General features: G+C 39.6%; 2 protein-coding genes across 9 annotated transcripts in view; one reads left to right on the top strand and one right to left on the bottom strand.

Moving 5' to 3' along the window:
- Nucleotides 1–14,152, top strand: part of LOC117983595 (5-oxoprolinase) — a 21,561-nt gene extending 7,409 nt beyond the window's left edge. For 5 of the 6 annotated variants that reach the window (XM_034970199.2, XM_069499870.1, XM_069499871.1 and 2 more), the window contains exons 9-29: nucleotides 338–477; nucleotides 771–838; nucleotides 1,345–1,478; nucleotides 2,204–2,355; nucleotides 3,151–3,296; nucleotides 4,028–4,169; nucleotides 4,989–5,121; nucleotides 5,327–5,471; nucleotides 6,144–6,291; nucleotides 7,090–7,202; nucleotides 7,926–8,101; nucleotides 8,250–8,347; nucleotides 8,621–8,731; nucleotides 9,133–9,266; nucleotides 9,958–10,069; nucleotides 10,170–10,301; nucleotides 10,561–10,653; nucleotides 11,080–11,215; nucleotides 11,794–11,901; nucleotides 12,268–12,365; nucleotides 13,380–14,152. In XM_034970199.2, coding sequence (XP_034826090.1) covers nucleotides 338–477; nucleotides 771–838; nucleotides 1,345–1,478; nucleotides 2,204–2,355; nucleotides 3,151–3,296; nucleotides 4,028–4,169; nucleotides 4,989–5,121; nucleotides 5,327–5,471; nucleotides 6,144–6,291; nucleotides 7,090–7,202; nucleotides 7,926–8,101; nucleotides 8,250–8,347; nucleotides 8,621–8,731; nucleotides 9,133–9,266; nucleotides 9,958–10,069; nucleotides 10,170–10,301; nucleotides 10,561–10,653; nucleotides 11,080–11,215; nucleotides 11,794–11,901; nucleotides 12,268–12,365; nucleotides 13,380–13,529 — 2,669 coding nt within the window. In that variant the 3' untranslated portion in view covers nucleotides 13,530–14,152. The remainder of the gene's footprint in view (nucleotides 1–337; nucleotides 478–770; nucleotides 839–1,344; nucleotides 1,479–2,203; nucleotides 2,356–3,150; nucleotides 3,297–4,027; nucleotides 4,170–4,988; nucleotides 5,122–5,326; nucleotides 5,472–6,143; nucleotides 6,292–7,089; nucleotides 7,203–7,925; nucleotides 8,102–8,249; nucleotides 8,348–8,620; nucleotides 8,732–9,132; nucleotides 9,267–9,957; nucleotides 10,070–10,169; nucleotides 10,302–10,560; nucleotides 10,654–11,079; nucleotides 11,216–11,793; nucleotides 11,902–12,267; nucleotides 12,366–13,379) is intronic. The other variant, XR_011236959.1, reaches the window with a different exon arrangement.
- On the bottom strand, nucleotides 13,957–21,847 carry LOC117983607 (serine/threonine-protein phosphatase 2A regulatory subunit B'' subunit gamma-like). Of its 3 annotated transcripts, XR_011236963.1 has the most exons (8): nucleotides 19,360–19,673; nucleotides 18,385–18,736; nucleotides 17,860–18,031; nucleotides 16,931–17,119; nucleotides 16,268–16,404; nucleotides 15,661–15,874; nucleotides 15,267–15,442; nucleotides 14,953–15,092 (listed from the first exon to the last, which is right to left on the bottom strand). XR_011236963.1 is itself a non-coding variant. In XM_069499895.1 (7 exons), the coding sequence occupies exons 1-7, from the start codon at nucleotides 21,768–21,770 to the stop codon at nucleotides 14,865–14,867; spliced, it is 1,362 nt and encodes a 453-aa protein (XP_069355996.1). In that variant the 5' UTR covers nucleotides 21,771–21,847; the 3' UTR covers nucleotides 13,957–14,864. The 3 variants fall into 3 exon arrangements, 2 of the variants coding, with proteins under 2 accessions (XP_069355996.1, XP_034826112.1); XM_069499895.1 differs by lacking the exons at nucleotides 15,267–15,442; nucleotides 19,360–19,673 and adding an exon at nucleotides 21,701–21,847 and having other exon boundaries at nucleotides 13,957–15,092; XM_034970221.2 differs by lacking the exon at nucleotides 15,267–15,442 and having other exon boundaries at nucleotides 13,957–15,092; nucleotides 19,360–19,672.

Genomic DNA, 21,847 nt, shown 5'->3' with positions numbered 1-21,847 from the left:
GCTAGTCCAACTCGGACTTGGCCGGTTTTATCACAGATCGAAACTGGTAAGCGCTTGTAGCACGAAAAAGCAGTTGGCTGCTCTTAATGTTTCAGATTGAATGCATTCTCTATCACCGAGAATCTTCTTGTCAATAAAGAAATGTAAATATAAACCTTATTTCAATATCCTAAAACTCAATTTTAAATATGATCATTTGGTCTGCACTCCACACAGGTCTATCTGAATGGAGGGTCCGACTAAGCCTGCCTTTGATAGACAGTTCTTTTAGGGTTGACCTCAAAAAGATCTGTCCAACTTTATTCAATTTCACGTAAAAAATAATATTATTCATTAGGACGTCTCCTACCCGAATATTTCCCAAAAATATTTGGACCAAATGAAAACGAGGGGCTAGATTTGGAAGCAACGGTCACCGCCTTTGAGAAATTAACAGATCAAATAAATAGCTTCTTGAAACAAGGTGACGGCAAAATGGTATGATTTTTTATTAAAATTAGTTTTTACTACTTACATCTATAGGCATTATATCATAAATGCGAAAGTGTGTCTGACTGTCTGCTAGCTTTCCACGCCCCATCTGGTTGACCGATTTTGACGAAATTTGGAACAGAGATAGCTTGCATCCCAGGGAATGACTACTTTTTGTCAATGAAAATCAGAGTTTCAACGAATTTTTTAAAAACATAAATCCATGCGAACGAAGTCGTGGGCATCAGCTAGTATTTCAGTATGGTAAAATAGGTATGTAATCTTAGTATATTTTTTAGATGACTATGGAGGAAGTTGCAATGGGATTTATCAATGTTGCCAACGAAGCTATGTGTCGCCCAATAAGGTAAACAGGAAACGGCGATTTGCCGTTTCTAGTGCATTTACCTAATCCCTACTTCCATTTTTATAAACTGCTCCTTTGAGATCTATCACGTTTGGCGTCCTCTCTGGTGCAATAGTTACCGATGTGGTCTTATACTTTTTTTTTACTTTGCTTAGACTTTTCATTGCACTAAAAAACTCATTGGTGACGAAGCTGGTCTAAAAATTGGCGCTGGTAAATTCTAAGCCTCAAAGTTTGGAACATCAGTGTAAATAGTTGGCTGTCTATCGATATTCTACAGGAAATATTTCGAAGAGTGCCCAAGAAATTTTTATCCTGGTTCCTTCTACACATTTTCATTTTCCTACCGCAAATCATCGTCAAGGTCTGCTCCTGTTCGCAGTCGAAATTCAACAGACGCTTACGACGATACCTTCGTAATTTGATAGGATATAAATTTTCCCTCTACTTTTAATATAAGATTTTCAAGTCGAGAGTGAATAAGCATGATTTGATTTATTTCGTAGAGCATTAACCACGGCTCGCGGTTACGACGCACGCACACACGCACTGGCTTGCTTTGGAGGCGCGGGCGGCCAGCACGCTTGCCAAGTGGCAGAGCGCCTCGGTATTACAACAGTGTTTGTGCACAAATACGCTGGTGAGTTTACGGCGCACGCACACACGCACTGGCTTTGTTCAATTTAGTTTCTAGGATCCAATTCCTTAATTCTGATACTGCAGGGTTATTATCCGCCTAAGTTATCAACGTTTAGGAACTGTTGAATAATTAATGTTGTAAGTACCAAACAACGACTTCATAATTGAACTACAAGTTCCAACTCCTCAAGCCTGATGATGCAGAGTACTGCACACCTAAGCTATGGGTATTTAGGAACTGTTGATGGTGAATTGATATTATGGGTACCAAGCAATAGAAAATTAAAAAGTTTCCACGGGCTCTCTAATTATCTAAACCCACGCGGACGAAGTCGCGGACATTAGCTAGTCTTTAATAAAATACATAAAGGACAAAATTTGTTTCTACCGGTTGTCTATTATAGATATTGAAACTATCCAACTGATGTGCTCCAAACCAGTTTCATTGGAAAGGCAATAATGCGAAGATATTTTAGAGTTGTTTTTTAAGGTTTTTTTAACACACACATTTGAATTATTAATAACTTTGACATAACGACAACAATATTTTAAGACGGTGAAATGAGATGCTAGGTTCAATTAATTTTGCACGCCATGCTTGGCAGGATATGTGACTGATTACATAACTTTTAAGACCCCATGTAAATAATATACATGTACCTACCTACCATATCTGAGCAAAATAAATAAATGATTATGATTAAGATTGTAATTTTTGTCATGCAGGTATTCTGTCAGCATACGGCATGGCTCTAGCGGACGTAGTGCAAGAAGGCCAAGAGCCGTGCGCGCTGGTGTACTGTCCCAACAGCTTCCACGAACTCGAAATGCGACTCGACAAGCTGGCTGCAGTCTGCAAAGACAAGCTAAAAGCTCAGGTAAACCTTAAATCCCAACATTAAAGACATAAGCTACTATTCTGTACTTAATGTTACCGTAAATACAGTATTTCAAATCAATACCTTGGAAAGACCGTAAATACAGTATTTCAAATCAGTACCTTGGAAAGGCGTTTCACTCGTACAATAAGAAGAAAATTCCTTCATGCCTAACCCAAACCCTACGCGACACGTCGAGATGGCCTGTTGCAATACCTGTCGCGGTGGTCTGTGTGGATGGATGGATGGATGGATGGAGATGGAGGAGAAGGATGATGATGGAGAGATGGATGGTCGGCGGATGGCCGAGATGGATGGATGGATGGGGGTGGGAAAGCCCAGCACACCCGCTCAGCCCCCGCGCTAACCCGGTGTAGGACAGCGCGGGCGACGTGCGCGTGTGCAGAGTGTCCCCCCGCCTTATACTCCAATTGCCATCTCGATTCTCGACCCGTCGCGTACTATACAAAGCTGAAATTTGCACTAAGGTTACCTTTATAATGCCGACAAAGAATAAGTTCGTATGTTTCGAAATTCTTAAGAAAAGGAAGTTGTGTAGGCGGCCGCTAGTCAGAGTCATGTTTATTGTATTACTAGCTGATGCCCCCGACTTCGTTCGCGTGGAATTAGGTTTTTTAGAAAATCCCGTTGGAACTCTGATTTTCCGCGATAAAAAAATCACGTCGATCCGTTGCTCCGTTCCAACGGGATTGAAGAACAAACCAATAAACCAACAAACAAACACACTTTAGCATTTATAATATGGGTATTTGATAAGCTTGGTTCTTTAAACAGGGTTTCACAGATTCACAAATAGTGTTAGAGCCGTATCTTCACTTACGCTATGCGGGCACGGACTGCGCACTTATGGTTTCTCCCGCCCTTGGAGATTCCGCCCATAGCACGAAACATGGCGACTTTTATACAGCTTTTGTCAATCGGTAAGTTGATTTTTAAAGTTCTTTTGTTAAACAATTAAGAATTGATGTACTTACTTAGTTGTACACAAATCCGATTTTTTTTGTAATATTTTCTGTAATAATTTGTTAATGTTCTTATATAAAAAAGTCTTCACTCTACACTGCTGCTGCTATAGGCACTTAATTAAATTTATACTCACTATACCTGATGACACAAATCCGTAAATTCAAACATACAACAAAGCTTTAATCTGGCAGAGTTCATTTCCTATGTGATAAAGATAACGAAACTTTACATAGACAACATAGTTCATGCATTCATATTTAAAAAATGAAGCTAAATTTGTACACTTTTGTTGTGTGACACGCATGGGTGTAGCAGCGCTGCCGCACAATGTTTACGCATCTTTGAGTAAAACTACATATAGTACGCGACAGGTTGAAATGGTAATCGGAGAGGGAACGCCCAGCACACCCGAACAGTGACGTGCGGGAAGCCCCCCCCCCCCCCTCATATCCCGATTGCCATCTCATCCTGTCGCGGACTATACGCAATGTTGTAACTCGTAGTCTAATATTGTGGCTTATTTTGTAATCTGTTGTACACAATCTCTGAATTGACAGTCTATATCTAGTGTTACGCTTTCCCGCAGACAGAGAGAGAGAGGATATTACATATAGACCTGTCAGTTTAGTTTAGTAAAGAGATTGTGCGCAACAAAATTAGCCACATTATATTTTTATATTCCCAGATATAAAAACGAATTCGGCTTTACACTAACCGATCGTGACGTTTTTGTCGACGATGTTCGTATTCGAGGCATCGGTAAAAGTGCCGCGGCAGAAAAAATTGCACCACCGAGTGGAAAAGGCACAAAACCACCAGTGGAAAAGGTAGTTGTTATTCTTTCTGCTTTTTTGTTGTTTTGTCGTACAGTACTCGGCAGGAAGTACGGGCCACCAACTTATCTGTTCAGGTGGACAAAATTGGAACGAGAGCCGCGTCTGACGGCATTTTAAAATCCAGGTGGACAGTCGCGGGCGTCAACTAGTTTTGCTATATAATTAAATTATATTGAATCTTCGCTATGGAGAAAGAATTTTAACTGTATTTTTACTTCGTGAATTTCTTAAATGGCGATACCAAAGGCACTAGCAACGCTGTCACGAATAGAGTTGGTGGCACTGTAGAGCGTTGTTTGATTTCTCTGTCGTTGAGACTTCAAGTCAGCGACAATGACATCACATAGGTATGACTGATATAGACGCTATACAAAGCCGAAGCTGCCTTTATGTCTTTTCTAAAGTTTTCTGTGCGTGTGTGCATGCTCAAAAACCGGTGATCAGCCTGATCGGGGGGTCCGAGGCTCGGTCCCGGGCATGCATCCCTAACTTTTCGTAGTTGTTTTAAGTAATTAAATATCACTTGCTTTAACGACGAAGGAAACCAGAACCTGCATGCCTGAAAGTTCTCCATATTTTTTTCAAAAGTGCGTGAAGCCTGCCAATTCGCACGTGGCTGGCATGGTAGACCAAACCCTTCTCCTCCTGAAAGGAGAGCCGTTCTCAGTAGTGAGGCGGCGATGGGTTGATCATGATGATGATTATGAAACTTTGATGCATAAGTAATCTTTCCTGTCAGGAAATTAATGACTGTGGGGCGTGATCTGTGCCACCTTATGTTGTTATTAAGTTATTTGTAAATATTTGTAGGTGGTCAAAGTATACTTTGAGGGTGGTTACCAAGACACGGCAATATATTTGCTGGAGAAATTGCGTCCCGAGCAAGAGATACCGGGGCCCGCCATCATTATGGACAGTCTTTCTACCATTCTCGTTGAACCAGGTAAGTTCTGTGTGCTGCGTGATAAAAGGACAAAATGGTACCGAACAATACGCGCCTGGGCAGCGTTCAGGAAGCTTCGAGATGTCTTCTAGCTCAGTGCTTGAAGACCTCGAAAAGTGTGTGTTGCCAGTGATGACTTTATAAAACAGGAAAAGAATTCGTGTTTTTCTTTTTCAAACATTTATTTTGTATGTGTCCTTTGTAGGGAGTCGTGCTGATATTACAATGTACGGTGACATCCGTATCACAGTGGGCGCGAGTCAGTCAAAATCTGTGACCGCTGAATTGGACTCAGTGCAGTTGAGCATTTTCTCTCACAGGTTTATGTCTATTGCGGAACAGATGGGCAGGTGCGTTATTAAAATAGTTTTTTCAAGTTCAGTATTTATTTATCTCAGTGGCTTATGTAATTTTGTCATAATGGCAAATTCTGTTGTACACATTCTCGTAGCTAAGTTGACAGGTCTTAATTCAGTGCTACTATCTTTTCCTGTAGGGAGCATTGTGAAAGTGATAGCAATCAATTTAGACCTGTCATTTTAGTTACTGAATAATGTCAGAACACATTTTGTGCAAAACTCTCGAGGGTCCGAATCGGGAGCTGTTTCAACGTACGTATATATCTTGATAAGTACGTAAAATCCGCATATTTACAACTCACAAAATTATTAATGGCTTAAAAACTAAAGTATTTTTTTTGTAATTTACTTTACACCTTTATCTTATGGGCAGATTACACCTACCGAGTACAGTGGCGAGTCAGTGTCCTCGGCCGAGTACTCGGTTGGTATAAACACTTTAACGAGTGCAATTTCTCAGCCACAGCACTGTCTCGGCCGAGTGACATTTTACTGTCTCGCTTCACTACTCGGTAGTCGGTAGGTGTAATCTGCCCATTAAGTGTAGGGAGAAAAGTATTTTTTTTTGTGACAATACCATCAGATCAGCCTATTTAAATCTAGTGGCTTGTTCAAAGATTGTATTTGAATATACCTATAAGAGCAGCGAATTTACCTTGGCAGGGTATTACAACGTACGTCAATATCAGTGAACATCAAGGAGCGTTTGGACTTCTCTTGTGCCTTGTTCGGGCCGGACGGCGGCCTCGTGTCCAACGCACCACATATCCCCGTGCACTTGGGCGCTATGCAGGAGACGGTGCAGTACCAGGTACAGTTTAACTAGAAATTAAATTCAAATTAAGGGCGGTTTCAGACTAGCGTTTTATACGCGCGTATGAGCTCGTTTTTGGAAGCGCATGTAGGCGCGTAGAGGCGCGCCTTTTAGCACACGCTCAACTCGCACGAGCGTTGACGCGCTTCTAAGCTCGTATAAGCGCGAGCCGCGAGAGACACCTCCCCGCAACACCACCGGTTCGAGCGAACAGGCGAAATATATCCGTATACGCGAGTCCGGTTTTTTGAAGCGCGTAATGTAGCGCGTGTGTAAGCGCATATGCTGAAACGACCGTATACGCGCAAAAAAATACGCTAGTCTGAAACCGCCCTTATATAATGCGTCTGTTTCCACTAAAGTGTATTGAAAATTTAAATGAGTAAGAGGTCGGACTATAAGTAATTAAATGACTGCAAAAATAAGACTACTAGAACATACCTGTGGTTTTTTAAAAGCTCTTGGAACTCTTTAATTTTCCACATAAAAAATCCGTCTCCAAGATACAATTTCCGCCCGGGATTTCCTCCACGTGGATTTAGGCTTTTAAAAATCCTTTAAGAACTTGGTTTTTCGGGATGAAATTTGCCTATTTTCGTCACGGTATGCAGGCTATCTCTATACCCGTCAAAATCGGTTAAATCGATGGACCGTGAAAAGGTAATAGACAGACACACTTTGGTATTAAATTCAGACACTTAACTCTAGTCACTCTAGAATAAAATATTAGTATTGCCTGTCAGGAACACAGTAAGAAAGTTTTGATTTTACATGGATATGACTTTATTTGAATAGATGAAAGTGCGTGGAGACTCCCTGAAACCAGGCGATGTGCTACTAGCGAATCACCCTAAAGCAGGAGGTTCGCATCTTCCTGATTTGACTGTCATGACTCCTGTGTTTCACAAGTAAGTCTATTTCGTTTTAAATACAGTTATATAGAACTAAAACCATCAATGTGAATGAAAAAGATGATAACAGGTGATATACTCGTGTTAGGTCGGCTCAGAAATTTTTTCAACAAAATGTCAAAAGTACCTTGTGGTCGACATCCAATCTACTCGTATGAAATGTTTTGCTCAGTTTTTCTGATACGAACACCTAATGTGTCGAGGCCCTTCCGGCGTCCGTGTTTTTAAAAATCCCGTACAAACTCTTTTATTTTTCGGAATAAAAAGTAGTCTATGTCTGTCTCCAGGATGCAAGCTATCTGTGTACCAAGTAGATGCTGCTCGCAACTTCATCCATCATCCATATCGTTTAAGTTTTTTGAAACTCCCTCACGAACTATGATTTGCCGATGTGATATGATTAGGATGGGCCGTGAAGAGCTAGAAAACAGACACAATTTTGCATCTATAATATTAGTATGGAAGTATGGATTTATTTCGGAACTAGCTGATGCCCGCAACCTTCTTTCACGTGGACTTAGGTTTTTAAAAATCCCGTGGGATCGTTTGAATTTCCGGCATAAAAAGTAGCCTATGTCACTCTAGGTTTTTAACTATTCCCACGCAATAAATCAGTTAGTTCCGTTAATCTGTTGCTCCGTTGCGAGTTGCGACGTGATTGAAGGACAAACCATGAAACAAACACACTTTCGCATTTATAATATGGGTCGTGATTCTCAGATCTAGCAAGCGGCCCATATTTTTCGTGGCCTCTCGCGGCCATCACGCCGACATCGGCGGCTTGACTCCTGGCTCCATGCCGCCGCACTCCACCCGCCTCGCGCAAGAGGGCGCCGCTTTCAAGTCTATGCTGCTCGTTGACGGCGGCTTGTTTAACGAGGAACTGCTTGTCAAAGGTAATAAAAACATTGGAACTTACTGAGTCTTTTATTAAAGGTAATATTTCAGCTAAAGTTAAAAATATTAAATAACTATACGGTTCTGTTGTGGTTGTAGGATCAAGGATTGTAGACTCACAGTAATATAGTTTAAAAATAATTTCAGAACTAATGAAACCAGCTGAGGTGGCCGGCTGTTCTGGCACTAGAAACTTATCTGACAACCTATCTGATCTGAAAGCACAAGTCGCTGCGAACCAACGGGTATGTATAGTACGCGACAGGTCGAGATGGTAATCGGGGTATGAGGTGAGGGTACGCCCCGCACACCCAGTGCCCGCGTTATCCCACACCGGGATAACGCGCGGCGCTGTGCGGGTGTGCGGGGTTGCCCCTCCCCGATTGCCATGTCGATCTGTCGCGAACTGTAGAAGTATATGTGTGTTTAGTTAATCTTTTTAGCATCTTCCTAAACGTTTTATAAAGGACTGTCTCACCAATTTATCGTAAATAAATATCATTTTGTCTTCCTTGTAGGGTATCCAGCTAGTCACTGAGTTAATAGAGCAATATGGTTTAGAGGTGGTGCAGGCTTACATGGCTCATATTCAGAAAAATGCAGAGTTGGCCGTTCGAGATATGTTAAAGGTAAGCTGATTGACATTCTGTTTTGCTTGGGTAGTTCACTGGATATAATACCGACGATAAAAACAGGCAAGCGTTATTTTTAACTTTCTAAGAATACACGCTTAAACTTTTCATAAAACCTATTTAACTTTATCTACCAAAGGACATCGAACAATCTGTGCTGGCATGTTATGCGAAAGGATTTGATAACCCTCCGCATTACTATCCCATTAACACTCCTACCATTTTTTCATTAATGGAGAGGGGTCACGACCCTCAGCTCCAATCTATCATCATTGCTTTCCATCAGACATGATTTGTATAGACGACAATCATGTCTGATAGAACGCAATGACAATGGTAAGCTACGCAACATAAAGAAACTTTCGAGTAGGTAATGATAATATACTTTTGGCTTATAGGAAATCGCTAAAAACACAATAGCCAAGACTGGGTCACCAGTTCTGAAGGCTACTGAATATCTGGACAATGGTACCCCCATCACACTCACGATTACCCTCGACAAGGATCAAGGAAGCGCGGTGTGTGATTTCACGTGAGTTTGTAAACTAATGTTTATCTTCCTCTTGAAATGCCGTCTCCTATCGGAGGTTGGCAATCATTAGGGCTATCTGCACCTTGCACATTGCTGCGCGGAAAAGAGATCGGCTACTCTTCCCGTACCATTGGCGTAAATTCTTTAGCGAAGATATTCTTCGGCCGGGAAGTCTTCTGCCGGCTATTATTTGCCTGAATAATGAGCTGAGTAAAGTTTATATACCTGACTAAACTAGTCGGTCATATTTTGAAGTGATGACTTGTGGAAAAATTGATAATTCAAAATATAATTCTCATTACGACTTTGGCTTGTTTAAAAAATGATCTGAAATGATTTGTGGTTCTGCCGATAAACATAAACTAAAGAAACAAATGTAATCATAACTTTTATCAATTTAATGCTATCAAACGTATAAAGTATATTGCGTGACTGGTTGAAATGGCAACTGGGATGGGGACGCCCCGCACAGCCCCCGCATTAACCCACTGCGGGTGTGCGGGGCGTCCCTCCCGCCTCATACTCCAATTGCACTCTCAACCTGTCGCGTACTATAGATGTGTCTGAAAATCGTCGTGCCTGTCACCGCATCCTCGCCCGCGAATTATATTCATGCATACGTCCTTAGTTTTTCGTACTCTCCTAAATTAAAACCGTTGACGAGTAATTATATTTATTTTTATATTGACAGAGGTACAGGCGTAGAAGTTTGGGGTAATTTGAACGCCCCGCGAGCTATCACTTTATCAGCATTGATATATTGCCTGAGGTGCATGGTTGGACACGACGTACCTTTGAACCAGGTTAGTATAATCACAAAAACATAAATTTTATTCATCCGCTTCTTAGATATTATTCTTTCACAATGATAATCACTTGTTATAAAATATTCTGTATTTTTAGGGTTGCCTGAATCCGGTGAAAGTGATAATTCCAGTCGGTTCTATATTAGACCCGTCCGAGGACGCCGCTGTAGTGGGAGGAAACGTCCTCACCTCTCAGCGAATAGTTGACGTCGTTTTCAAAGCTTTCCAGGTAAGATAAGATCTAAAAGTTTTTTTCCTGCCAGATTGTGTTTCTGGAACGCTAAAAATCTATTGACTATTGACTTTTTCTGATACTTATTTTCGTTCTTTCGTTTTGTCGTAATTGATGAGGAAATTATTTGGTTTGATAATCGGTACTCCCCTGAATAATAAAATAAGTGAACCCTACTATTATTTTATATTAGCTATGTATCCTTGAAACTAATGGCGGAATTTAAATATAAAAAAATGCTAATCTCCCTTGTCAGGTCTGCGCAGCATCCCAGGGTTGCATGAATAACTTGACTCTGGGGGAAAGCAGCTGGGGATACTATGAGACTGTAGCTGGAGGAAGTGGGGCTGTAAGTGAAGATGTCATCTTATATACTTCGGCAGCAACCGCACACCAGAAAGCGCAGTGTTGACAAACCCCCAATATGTGGACAGGATTCAGGCGGCACATGACTGAGTGTGGAAGTCTCTACAGGAGATGACGACGAATATACAATATACATATTTTAAATTATGTTTTGAGTTTGACACAATTTAGAATGTTTGATGGACAAACTAAAGACAACTTGCTCGAGAAGTTATCTGCATTTATTTTTGACTAGATGATCCACGCCCGTTCTTGTTCACGTGGATATAAGTCATAATTATTCTACTGTTTTCTTATTTTCTGCCATTTTAAAGCGACAGTGTTTGTACAATATTCTCAAATAGTTTTTCCATAGTTTAGTGCCAGAATAATAACTAAACCACGAAAAATATCACTTCAATATTGGCAGGGTCCCGGCTGGCACGGCACGGGCGGGGTGCACACACACATGACCAACACACGCATCACCGATGTTGAGATCGTGGAGATCAGATACCCCATACTGGTCACACATTTCTCCCTTCGCGACGGCTCCGGTGGTCGAGGTATGTAAATGCTTCTCACATGTCCTTTTAGGGTGGTCGCATATTAGCAGAAATTGTGTCAGAATACTTTCTGTCTCACTCACTTTGTGAACATCCGAAGCATACGTCCGATCCGGCTATATTCTGACACTCTTCAGTCAGTGACTGCGGGTGTCGTAGATAATACCAAATGTATCAGCAGAGTGCCTTCTTATAGTGTCGTTTTATTGTCTGATAGACAATGTCTCATAATATGCTTCTGGTCATAACTCAGTTTTATTTATTACATAATATATACATATAGTTGAAATTGATATTTAATAAAAAAAAGAAAAATTAGAAAATCCAAAAAAAACGTGAAGAAGACTTACTTGATGAGATTACTACATATAAGATGAGTCATTCTGAACATAAATCAAGTTCTAGGAAGTTGTCAAAATTAGTTTAAGACTGGCCATCAAGTTATGAGCAAAAGCGAGGTGCAGCCCGCAAAATTTTTCGAAGTGACTTGTATAGTGCGTAAAATACATATGTATTGTAAATGTCATTGCTAAGTTTAGCAATTCAACCTGAAAAATACCTATGATTCTTTGTCATAGGACAATGGAAAGGCGGCGACGGCGTAACACGGGAGTTAGTGTTTAGAAGAACGGTGCAGTTATCCGTCCTCACGGAGAGGAGAGCGTTCCAGCCTTATGGGATGAATGGTAAATGTTATAACTTTTACTGTTAGTTTCATTGATTTTTTAAAGTGTTTCTATATCACAACCCGAAAAACTAGAGGGTCTCAATTTGAACGACCCTCTGGCGGAAGGGTGAGGGTTCTAGCAATTTTAATAAGGTGTCGTTGGCTTAGTTGTTTTAGTAGTTGGCGTTTCACGTGTCTATAAGCTAAATGATATTAAGTTATGCTAAGTAAAATATGGCAGACTTGACAAAAAAATTAGATAAAGCGGCAATGGAATCAAATGAAAGCTATTATTTTTGTAGATTCTTAAAATCTCAGTAAGGACTAGAGTAGTCGGATTTTCTTGTTTATCATATTCTAATAATATTCAACGTCGTTTTACCAGGGGGTGAGCCAGGACAAAGAGGTTTAAATCTTTTGGAGCGAGTTGATGGAAGAGTGATCAATCTCGGAGGGAAGGCTTCGGTGGAAGCTTATCCTGGGGTAAGCATTAAACACACTTTTTCCTTCTTACCAAAAAAAATAAAAACAAGTTTTAACTGGAGTGATGACTAAATTTACTCTTTGTATGGGAAATAATATGTTAAGATTCAAATAATTTTTTTGTTGGAATTTTTTACTAACAAACAAACAAACAAACAAACAAATATCCAACAACAATTCTTTGTTGTTGTTGTTTGTTTTTATGAGGCTTTTGCTTGTGCCAGTATAGCACAAATCACTTTGTTGATGTCGCATAGTTTGGAGAAAACACGATTGCATTTAAAAATATAATATGTAGGGATGTGTATAATTAAGCTATAGTAGTGATCGCTCCTATGTTATGCCAATTGGGATTTATATTTTATATGATGTCAATGGTACTGATTGTGAGCACAAATAAATTTTAGAGTATTCACATCCTCTTCTTACTAATGTGATATGAAAAGGACTGACACAGTGTGAGTTTTAAATTTATTATTGTTTAAATTTGTAGCACTGCACTGTGCACTAATATTTAGAGTATTTAAATGTAAAATTCATGTTCCATCCCATTTTAGTAATATTAAAAACAAAAAGATGCAGATACTCTAAATTTAGTTTAGACAAAAACAACAGAATTGGCGCCAATGGCACCGATTCTAAGCACAACCTAATTTTAGAGTATTCGCACCCTCTTCTTACTATTGTAATATGAAAAAGACAGAAGCAGTTTGACATTTCTAAATTTAATTTTTAGATGGTAAAACCCGTGATTTTAGCACGCACTCGCGAACCTACTGTTTAAATTTGTATTGTGCACTAAAATTTAGAGTCTTTAAATGTGAGTCATGTTCGGTTCCTTTTTTAGCATTAGTAAAAAGAAAAGGATTCAGATACTCTAAATTGAGTTTAGAGAGAGACTAGAGAATCGGGGCCAGTGTCAACACAATTATAATTAAATATGGCTGAAGTTTTATTTTTAAAATATGTGGAAATTAGTCTTCGGTTTTGAATTTGTTTTTTTTTTGTTATCAGGATAAATACATAATGAATTCTCCCGGCGGCGGAGGTTACGGGCGTCCGTCAGACGCCGTTGAAACAAACAAGCAGACAGACAAACTTTACAGCGAGTTCTTGGAGAGGGGAAGCGTTTACGAATACAGGAGCGCACAAGAATCTGTGTAGTTGAATGTAACTCGAATTTAACATTTATCAATATCAGTTTCACATGACCAGCGGGGTGATTCGCTAACTTAGTGTTTAACACTGAACAATAGCCACTGTGTAGTTGAATGTAACTCGAATTTAACATTTATCAATATCAGTTTCACATGACCAGCGGGGTGATTCGCTAACTTAGTGTTTAACACTGAACAATAGCCACCGAGCACACAAAAAACGGATAGACGGACATTACAGACAAACAACGAAGTGATCCTATAAGGGTTCCTTTTTTTCTTTTTTGAGGTACGGAACCCTAAAAAAGCCACATGCATACTTAAGTATGCATGTCGTAAATTGAACGATTATAATTTATTTAATATTAAGTAATAAGTTTTTTTCGAGTGGAGTTAGCTTTAACTTTTAAAACGAAGCACAATAAAATACAGTGTGGTGTTCTCATATTTTATTAGTTAGCGGTACAAATTATACAATATTGTTATTATTTTTTATGGAACATTATATTTTATCATTGTTATATTTTCTTTGTTGAGTTCAAACTATTTTTCTGGTAGGTAATGAATGTTTCATAATATTTTATAAAATATAATATTGTTATTTGTTATTATTAAAAGGCAGTACAACAATTTGTTGTTTTTCTCATTAAATTAATCCATAATATGTAGTCCTCTAAAAACTAAACCACAGGCATAATTTTGGTTCAAACTGAATGACGTTCAACTCGTAAACTGAAAAAAGTTTCAATTTTCTTACTAAACTCCATCTTTTCCTGTCAAGCTTGATCTCCAGCCACAGCCAATGCCTCTCTATTCTCGTACGCCCAAAACCCGTGCAACTCTTAACAAAATAGACACAAATGGCAGAACGGCAGTATGGCCGTGTCCACTACGGATCAAATCCTGGAGGGTGATTCTTGAGGGATGTTCCGCGCCGATGTTTCACACAACTTTGTGAATTAATTACAAAAGTTCTACCATGCTGCTGCTGTCGCGTTTTGGCCTTTTCCTTTATCGCAAAGTGATATCAATTTTCTTCCTAAACTCCATCTTTTCCTGTCAAGCATGATATCCAGCCGCAGCCAATGCCTCTCTATTCTCGTACGCCCAAAACCCGTGCAACTCTTAACAAAATAGACACAAATGGCAGAACGGCAGTATGGCCGTGTCCACTACGGATCAAATCCTGGAGGGTGATTCTTGAGGGATGTTCCGCGCCGATGTTTCACACAACTTTGTGAATTAATTACAAAAGTTCTACCATGCTGCTGCTGTCGCGTTTTGGCCTTTTCCTTTATCGCAAAGTGATATCAATTTTCTTCCTAAACTCCATCTTTTCCTGTCAAGCATGATCTCCAGCCGCAGCCAATGCCTCTCTATTCTCGTACGCCCAAAACCCGTGCAACTCTAGTAAAATGGACACAGCAGTATGGCCGTGTCCACTACGGATCAAATCCTGGAGGGTGATCCTTGAGGGATGTTCGGGGCGTATCATGTCGAATATTTCGTCTTTCACGTCGTCGAAGTTGACGGGTTCCGCGCCGTGGGCCACCATTTGTTCTTGTATTGCCTGAAACAAAATGGAAAAGGATTAAGACTTTCTATCCAAAGAAAAAGCGGTGATAGCCTAATGGTGAAGACGTCGGCCTTCTTATTCTGGGAGCTCGAGGTTTGATCCTTGGCCTCTTCCTTTGCCTTTCACTTTTGGAGTTATGAGTGTTTAAAGCAATTAAACATTACTCACCTCCATATTCTCCATAACATTCTCGGCAGTATGTAGTCTGCCAATCCGCACTTGATCAGTGTGGTGAGACATTCACTTTCTGAGAGGAGACCCGTGTTCAGTAGTGAGCCGGCGATGCGCAAGTGATGATTACACACTGTCGCAAGACGTGTACGCAACACAATTCACAGGAAGTACTAAATTGATTCAAAGAAACCATAATAAATCATTATTATTAATCAATTTTATTGTAAACTAGCTGATGCTCGCGACTTTGTTCGCGTGGATTTAGGTTACCAAAAATCCCGTGGGAACTCGTTGATTTTCCGGGATAAAAACTAGCTTATGTCACTCTCCATGTCTTTAACTATACCCATGCAAATCATGTTACAAGTCAGAAAAAATCCATTATTACCTTAAAGAAATAATTCAAAGTAAAAGCATCCAGGTAACCCTGCGAGTTGATATCTAGGACTCTGAACAAATAGGCAAGAGCAGCCGGTTGTCTTCTATTCTCTAGCGCTAGAACCAGATCTAGATAGGTCTTGTAGTCCATTTCCCCGTCGTAAGTCAGGCACTGTTGGAATACACGCTGGAGAAACGCTCGAGTGAGAGTTCCTGAACCATAGCTGGAAGTTAATTACATTTTTTTAATGTTAAAAATATATGGAAGTAAAAGTCATAAGAAAGCTCAGAGTCACTCAGCAGGCGATGGATAGAGCTATGCTTGGAAGTTCTCGACGTGACCAAATCAGAAATGAGGAGATCCATAGAACTACAGTAACTACACATCATTCTGGGAACCGATAGATGTTATATTTGTACTCGTTTGTATCTAAATATATAAAAGGAAAAGGTGACTGACTGACTGATCTATCAACGCACAGCTCAAACTACAGGACGGATCGGTCTGAAATTTGGCATGCACATAGCTATTATGGCATCCGCTAAGAAAGGATTTTTGAAAATTCAACCCCTAAGGGGGTTTGAAATTTGTGAATATATAAAATCAATCTGCATACCCTGCGAGTTCGTTAATGCTAAGCATGCCGTTGTGGTCCCTGTCCAGATTGAGGTACTGCCCGTACACACGAAGAGCTGACGCGGCGCTGAACCAATTCTGCTCCTGAAGCTCCATTGGTAGATCTTCCTCTCTTAACTATACATAAAAAATTATATGAAAATTTAAACACAAAGGTCAATATCATTTTAAATTTCAACCCAGGGAGCCCTACTACTGAGCACAGGTATTCTCTCAGCATGGGGAGGATGCATGCCATAGTCCAACCACGCTGATCAAGTGCGGATTGACTTCACACACCATTGAGAAACATTATGAACAACTCTCAGGTATGCAAGTTTCCTCACAGGTTATAACTCTAATCCTATAGTCTTACTGTATCCCCAAGATGCAAACTATATCTGTAGTCTGTACCCATCAAAATCGGTGAGACAGATGAACCGCACAAAGCTGGCAGACAGACAGACACATTTCATATTTTTAATGTTAATTCATATAAGGAGCGGAGGGAGGCCTTTACCCAGACGTGGGACAGCACAGGCTGATTTAGATTAGATTATATTAGATGAATAAGGGAAAATGACTTATTTTCTTTAACATAAAAACTCTGGAAGTATGTAATCCAAAAAGTATTAGCATATAAATAATAAAATAACTTCCTCACCTCTAACAAATCATCAAGGAATGAACAAGAGAGAACATCACGGATCCTGACCCGCCCCACGCGTAGGGGGTCTAAGAAGAATAGGAACTTCCTGGCAGCCGTGCACACATAAAACGAGGTGAAGGAGGAGTCCAGGCCGTCTAGTGCAGCCAGAGATGGCACCAGCTCTGCTATGTAGCTTTCTAAATCCTGGGAGGAAGGAAAATGTATTGGTCAAATTCTCAAGTCAGGTGAATGATGATTAATTTATTATCATACCACAAATTTGTTTCCACAGAAACTAAACACTTTAAGGTCCAAGTGTCATCAATTTTGTTTTACACAATTTCTAAACTAAAATGACAGGTTTATTGTATTGCTAATTAATTACTATCCCTTTCACCTTCCTGTGGAAGAGGATAGCACTAGATTTAGACCTGTTATCATCAAGATAATAGTATGTGACAGGTCGAGATGGCAATCCCAACCCGGTGCGGGATAGCGCGGATGACGTGCGGGTGTGCGTGGCGTCCCCCGCTTCATATCCCGATTGCCATCTCGACCTGTCGCGTCATATAAAACAAAATAACCCACTTTGTTGCAGTACTTTAAGACCCATCAGAGATTCTATGTATAACTGTATAATTGTCTTGTATAGGTAGATTAATCATTAAATACGCGATGCGGTAACTTAGACTCGGTTTTTTGTTTTATTTTAACATTTTGATTTAGAATTTTGAGAGCCTCAATAGCTCAAAGGTTAAAGATGCGGACTGATATCCGAAAGGTTGCAGGATCAAACCCCACCCGTTGCACTATTGTCGTACCAACTCCTAGCACAAACTTTACGCTTAATTGGAGGGGTAAGAGTAATGTAATGTAAAGGGCAATGACTAATATTCTTTATAAAAAAAAAACAATAAAAATACGAATTATTTCAATAGACATACATGTTCAGTAAGATATCCCTGACCAGTGACGTCGTACAGGGAGAGGCCTATCCTGGTCTGTTGTAGCCAGACACGGCGCATCACGTAGTTGAAGAGAGACACGCCGCGCACGCGACCTATACCTCCTTCCGCTGCCTGCAGGCGACCAAATACCTCTGCGGTAAAGTATGGCCTGTAAAGAGAAAATGTGCGCTTTTATAATAACTACACGTCACATTATCGTGGACGTGATATTTGTTGTTACTTTGCAGTGTAGTAACAATATCATCACATAATGGTTCACATGAATCTATATATATAAAAGGAAAAGGTGACTGACTGACTGACTGACTGATCTATCAACGCACAGCTTAAACTACTGGACGGATTGGGCTGAAATTTGGCATGCAGACCGCTATTATAACGTAGGCATCTGCTAAGAAAAGATTTTTGAAAATTCAATCCCTAGCGGGGTGAAATAGGGGTTTGCAGTTTGTGTAGTCCATACAGACCAAGTCGCGAGCATAAGCTAGTTAAGAAATATACCTATACTTTGGTCCTGCTTCATCTCTTATTTTCTTAAATTGTAGGTAGTCAATTGTAAGTTCATCACTGTTAGCCATACTGTAACTACCATTAGACTTTTCCAACAAACTCCAAAGATGTTTCAATTCACTATTGTCGAGTAGTTCTTTGCTTTTCTTCTGCAAGAACTGAGCTCTGGTCTCCTCTCTCAGCTTCTGAGCGAGGACATCGTCAAGTTTTGGCAGTTTAAAGTAGAACTTAGGTATCTTCTTGTATGTTTCTTTTTCTCCATCTAGTTTGGGTTTGTAGAGCTGTTTGAATGTTTTCAGTTCTATCTTCTCACTCTCTTCTCTAGTTATACTAGTATTTGTGTCTAAAACATACAAATTAAATAAACTGCATCACTTGAACTAAACTAAAATAGTTATGGTTCTTAAACCATCCATACCATATTATTCTGAGTGTTTTTTAACTCAATTTCAATGCAATTTGGCACAAAGCTTAAGCCTGGTGAAGCCACCTGAGGAATTATCTGCAGGCTTTTATTACACTTTCAAGTGACTTTCAATCACTTACATAATAGTACCTATATCTTACTAATATTATAAATGTAAAGGTTTTGATGTTTGTTATGTCTTCAGATCAGAATGACTGAACCGATTTGGCTGAAATTGATAGAGACTATGGAGAAACCCTGAATTAATATATTATAGCTACTTAAAGACACATTTACATTACATTTTTCCCTGAACATCAAAGAGTTCACAAGGAATTTTTAAAAACCTAAATCCATGCAGAAGTCGTGGGCGTTATCTAGTTATTGTATACTTTTATTCTTCTGAAACCGAGAGCTCCCAAGAGGATCCAGTTAGGATAACCGCCTGATGTTAACACTACTATTCTTCTTCCTCTACAGCCTACAGGTTTTTAGTATAACGTAGACTATTATTATACTATTATTAGACGTCAGCTATTTATTATAATACTTGTATTTACCATCTAACTTTTTAATATATTTTCTCAAACGGCTCTTCAACATTTCATTAACTTTTTTCTGGCCTTCATCAATCACTGGAGGATTTTCAATATGTAAATCACTTGTAAGAGTTTCCACACTTTTGTTTTCTTTGTTAGACATATTTTAAATTTTCGGCTATTTTATTTAAATAATATTAAAAATAATTATAGTCCCATGTCCCATCTCAGTCCCATGCACCGATAAAAGATAAAAGTCCCATGGATGAATTAAATTGAATTAAATCCACTATATTCAATTATTCAATGTACTCTGTGATTAAATCAGTAGGGCGATTGTCTAAAACCTGCACCAATCATTATTACAATCTCAATTGTTCTGATTAGCTGAATTTGTGCGATTCTTGTTGCAACAATGCATTGTGGCCAATAGTGAGCGAGCATTAACCAATCAGAGATGATTGCGATCGTGACATTGTAGCTGTCAAACAACCGCGGTAGGTAGGGCGATTGTCTAAAACTTGCATCAATCATTATTACAATCTCAATTGTTCTGATTGGCTGAATTTGTGCGATTCTTGTTGCAACAATGCATTGTGTCCAATAGTGAGCGAGCATTAACCAATCAGAGATGATTGTGATCGTGACATTGTAGCTGTCAAACAACCGCGGTAGGGCCACGGGCCACTGTATATTATTGATTATTATACTCTTTGATTGTATTAAATAAATAAAAAATACATCTCTGACTCTATGAGATTTCTATCCACATTCCACAGACTTAATTTGTCGACAAGGCTCTTTTGGCACTTGAATGACATTGACAGAGGGGCGTACTCTGGCGTAGGCGTAGGCCGAATACCTATTCAATGTACTCTGTGGGCGTAGCTCTACTCCTGTGCTGTGTGCATGACGATGTCTTGTATGCCATGCTTGTATGTCACACTGTCACATGTAGATTGTAGAACAAAGACTATGCTGCCAGCAAATAAAATATCTTCGTTTTTACGTATTACATATTGAAAATGTCAATGTCGAAAGTCGAGCAAGTTTTATGTAATTTTAACTGAATGAGAAATTGGGAAAGCCGCCCTTGTTTCCAAATAGAGAAAGAATAATAAAAACCATCTACTTAGAGACCATGAACTGGCAGCTTATCATGTTTACCTGCTCAAATACCTTATCTAGTGCTAAATATAGCTCTCATAAGATGCAGACATATTTATGCTGTATATGTTATCAGGATATATCATGAGGTTAGGTATTTCAAAGGAGTGGCTCTAATATTTAACAAAAACAGTGAATTTCAGATATTTTACTTAGCAACACCGCATATTAGCAACACCGCATATAAGGGGACAGAGCTCAGACTAACAAGGGACAGAGTGACCACAGATATATACCTACATATAATTATGCAACTAGCGTGGGCTGCATATATGTTATTGGTCTGTGGGCTGCATGGCCACCTCAGTCCCAGTTCCCACCGACCAGAAATAAAACTCAGTCCCTCTCATTTATTACGCGGTCACAGTCGTGGGTATGGTTATGGTACAATGCTACATTTTAAATCAGTAGGTAGATGGTGTTGGTATACAGGGTGTAATCAGGAACGCTGGCAAAAACGAAGACAGGTGATAGTACGTACCATTGATGTTGGAATCCCCGTACTGATGATTACTGATATGATACCACAAAAAAACGCGCAAAAAATATAAAAAAATCCTATAATTTTGTAAAAGTTTACGATATATCGCAAATAAAACATCTGTCCGATGTTACAGGTCAACAAACGTAGCGTACGTAGGCCACTTGGAGTCCATGCTGCGTCGTAGGCGGGGCATTGACCCGAGTTTTGCACGCTATACATTGCGGGTTTGAAAAATACTAAATCACTAAAACTACAAAATGAGGCAAATAGTTATTGGTATTGGATTGTCTTTAGGTAGTAGGTAGGTATAACAATAACGCTTTTTTGCTAGCGTTCGGCTTACACCGTGTATGAGATAAATAAGGAATTCATTTATGTATTGGCTTGAGATGTAGGTGCGAAGTAGGTACCTACTGAACGGTTAAGTATTTCTAACTAGGTAGGTGCGAAAATGTTTACGATCTGACAAATAACTGTAAAATTAACACTGCAGTAACAGTATGAAGGTTAAGCGATCACTATTTAAATGCTCCGGATTAGAACGACTAATGAATTTATTATAAAAATTAGGCAAACACTGCTGTAGGTCATAAAATAATGGAATATTATGGAGCTTGATCTATCAGGTAGGTACACGCTGCTACTATACACATATAATATACCCACTGTTAAACATGCAGAAAAGCCAGCCACCAAGCAAGCAATACGCACCACGCCGCGGCACAAATCCAACAATACACATAACACACTCGATGCATGTTTTGCTCCGACGCCGAAGCATTCTCAGGACTCAGGAGATCTAGAATTTACAATGCACTATCGACAATTTTATTGTGATGTAGGCTGTTGGCGAGCGGT

This window comes from Maniola hyperantus, chromosome 7 (genome assembly GCF_902806685.2).
Source record: "Maniola hyperantus chromosome 7, iAphHyp1.2, whole genome shotgun sequence".
NCBI classification, from domain to species: domain Eukaryota; kingdom Metazoa; phylum Arthropoda; class Insecta; order Lepidoptera; family Nymphalidae; genus Maniola; species Maniola hyperantus.
This window is presented reverse-complemented; position numbering and strand designations above follow the sequence as displayed.

Bases quoted from the DNA above. Each gene is read 5' to 3' on its own strand.
- LOC117983607 (XM_034970221.2), bottom strand. From the start codon at position 19,501: ATGTCTAACAAAGAAAACAAAAGTGTGGAAACTCTTACAAGTGATTTA. The intron at 17,120-17,859 runs GTATGTCTATTG...CCTTCCTCCCAG, and splicing joins AGGGATATCTTACTGAACAT to GATTTAGAAAGCTACATAGC. The intron at 16,405-16,930 runs GTGAGGAAGTTA...TTTTATGTATAG, and splicing joins TCCTTGATGATTTGTTAGAG to TTAAGAGAGGAAGATCTACC.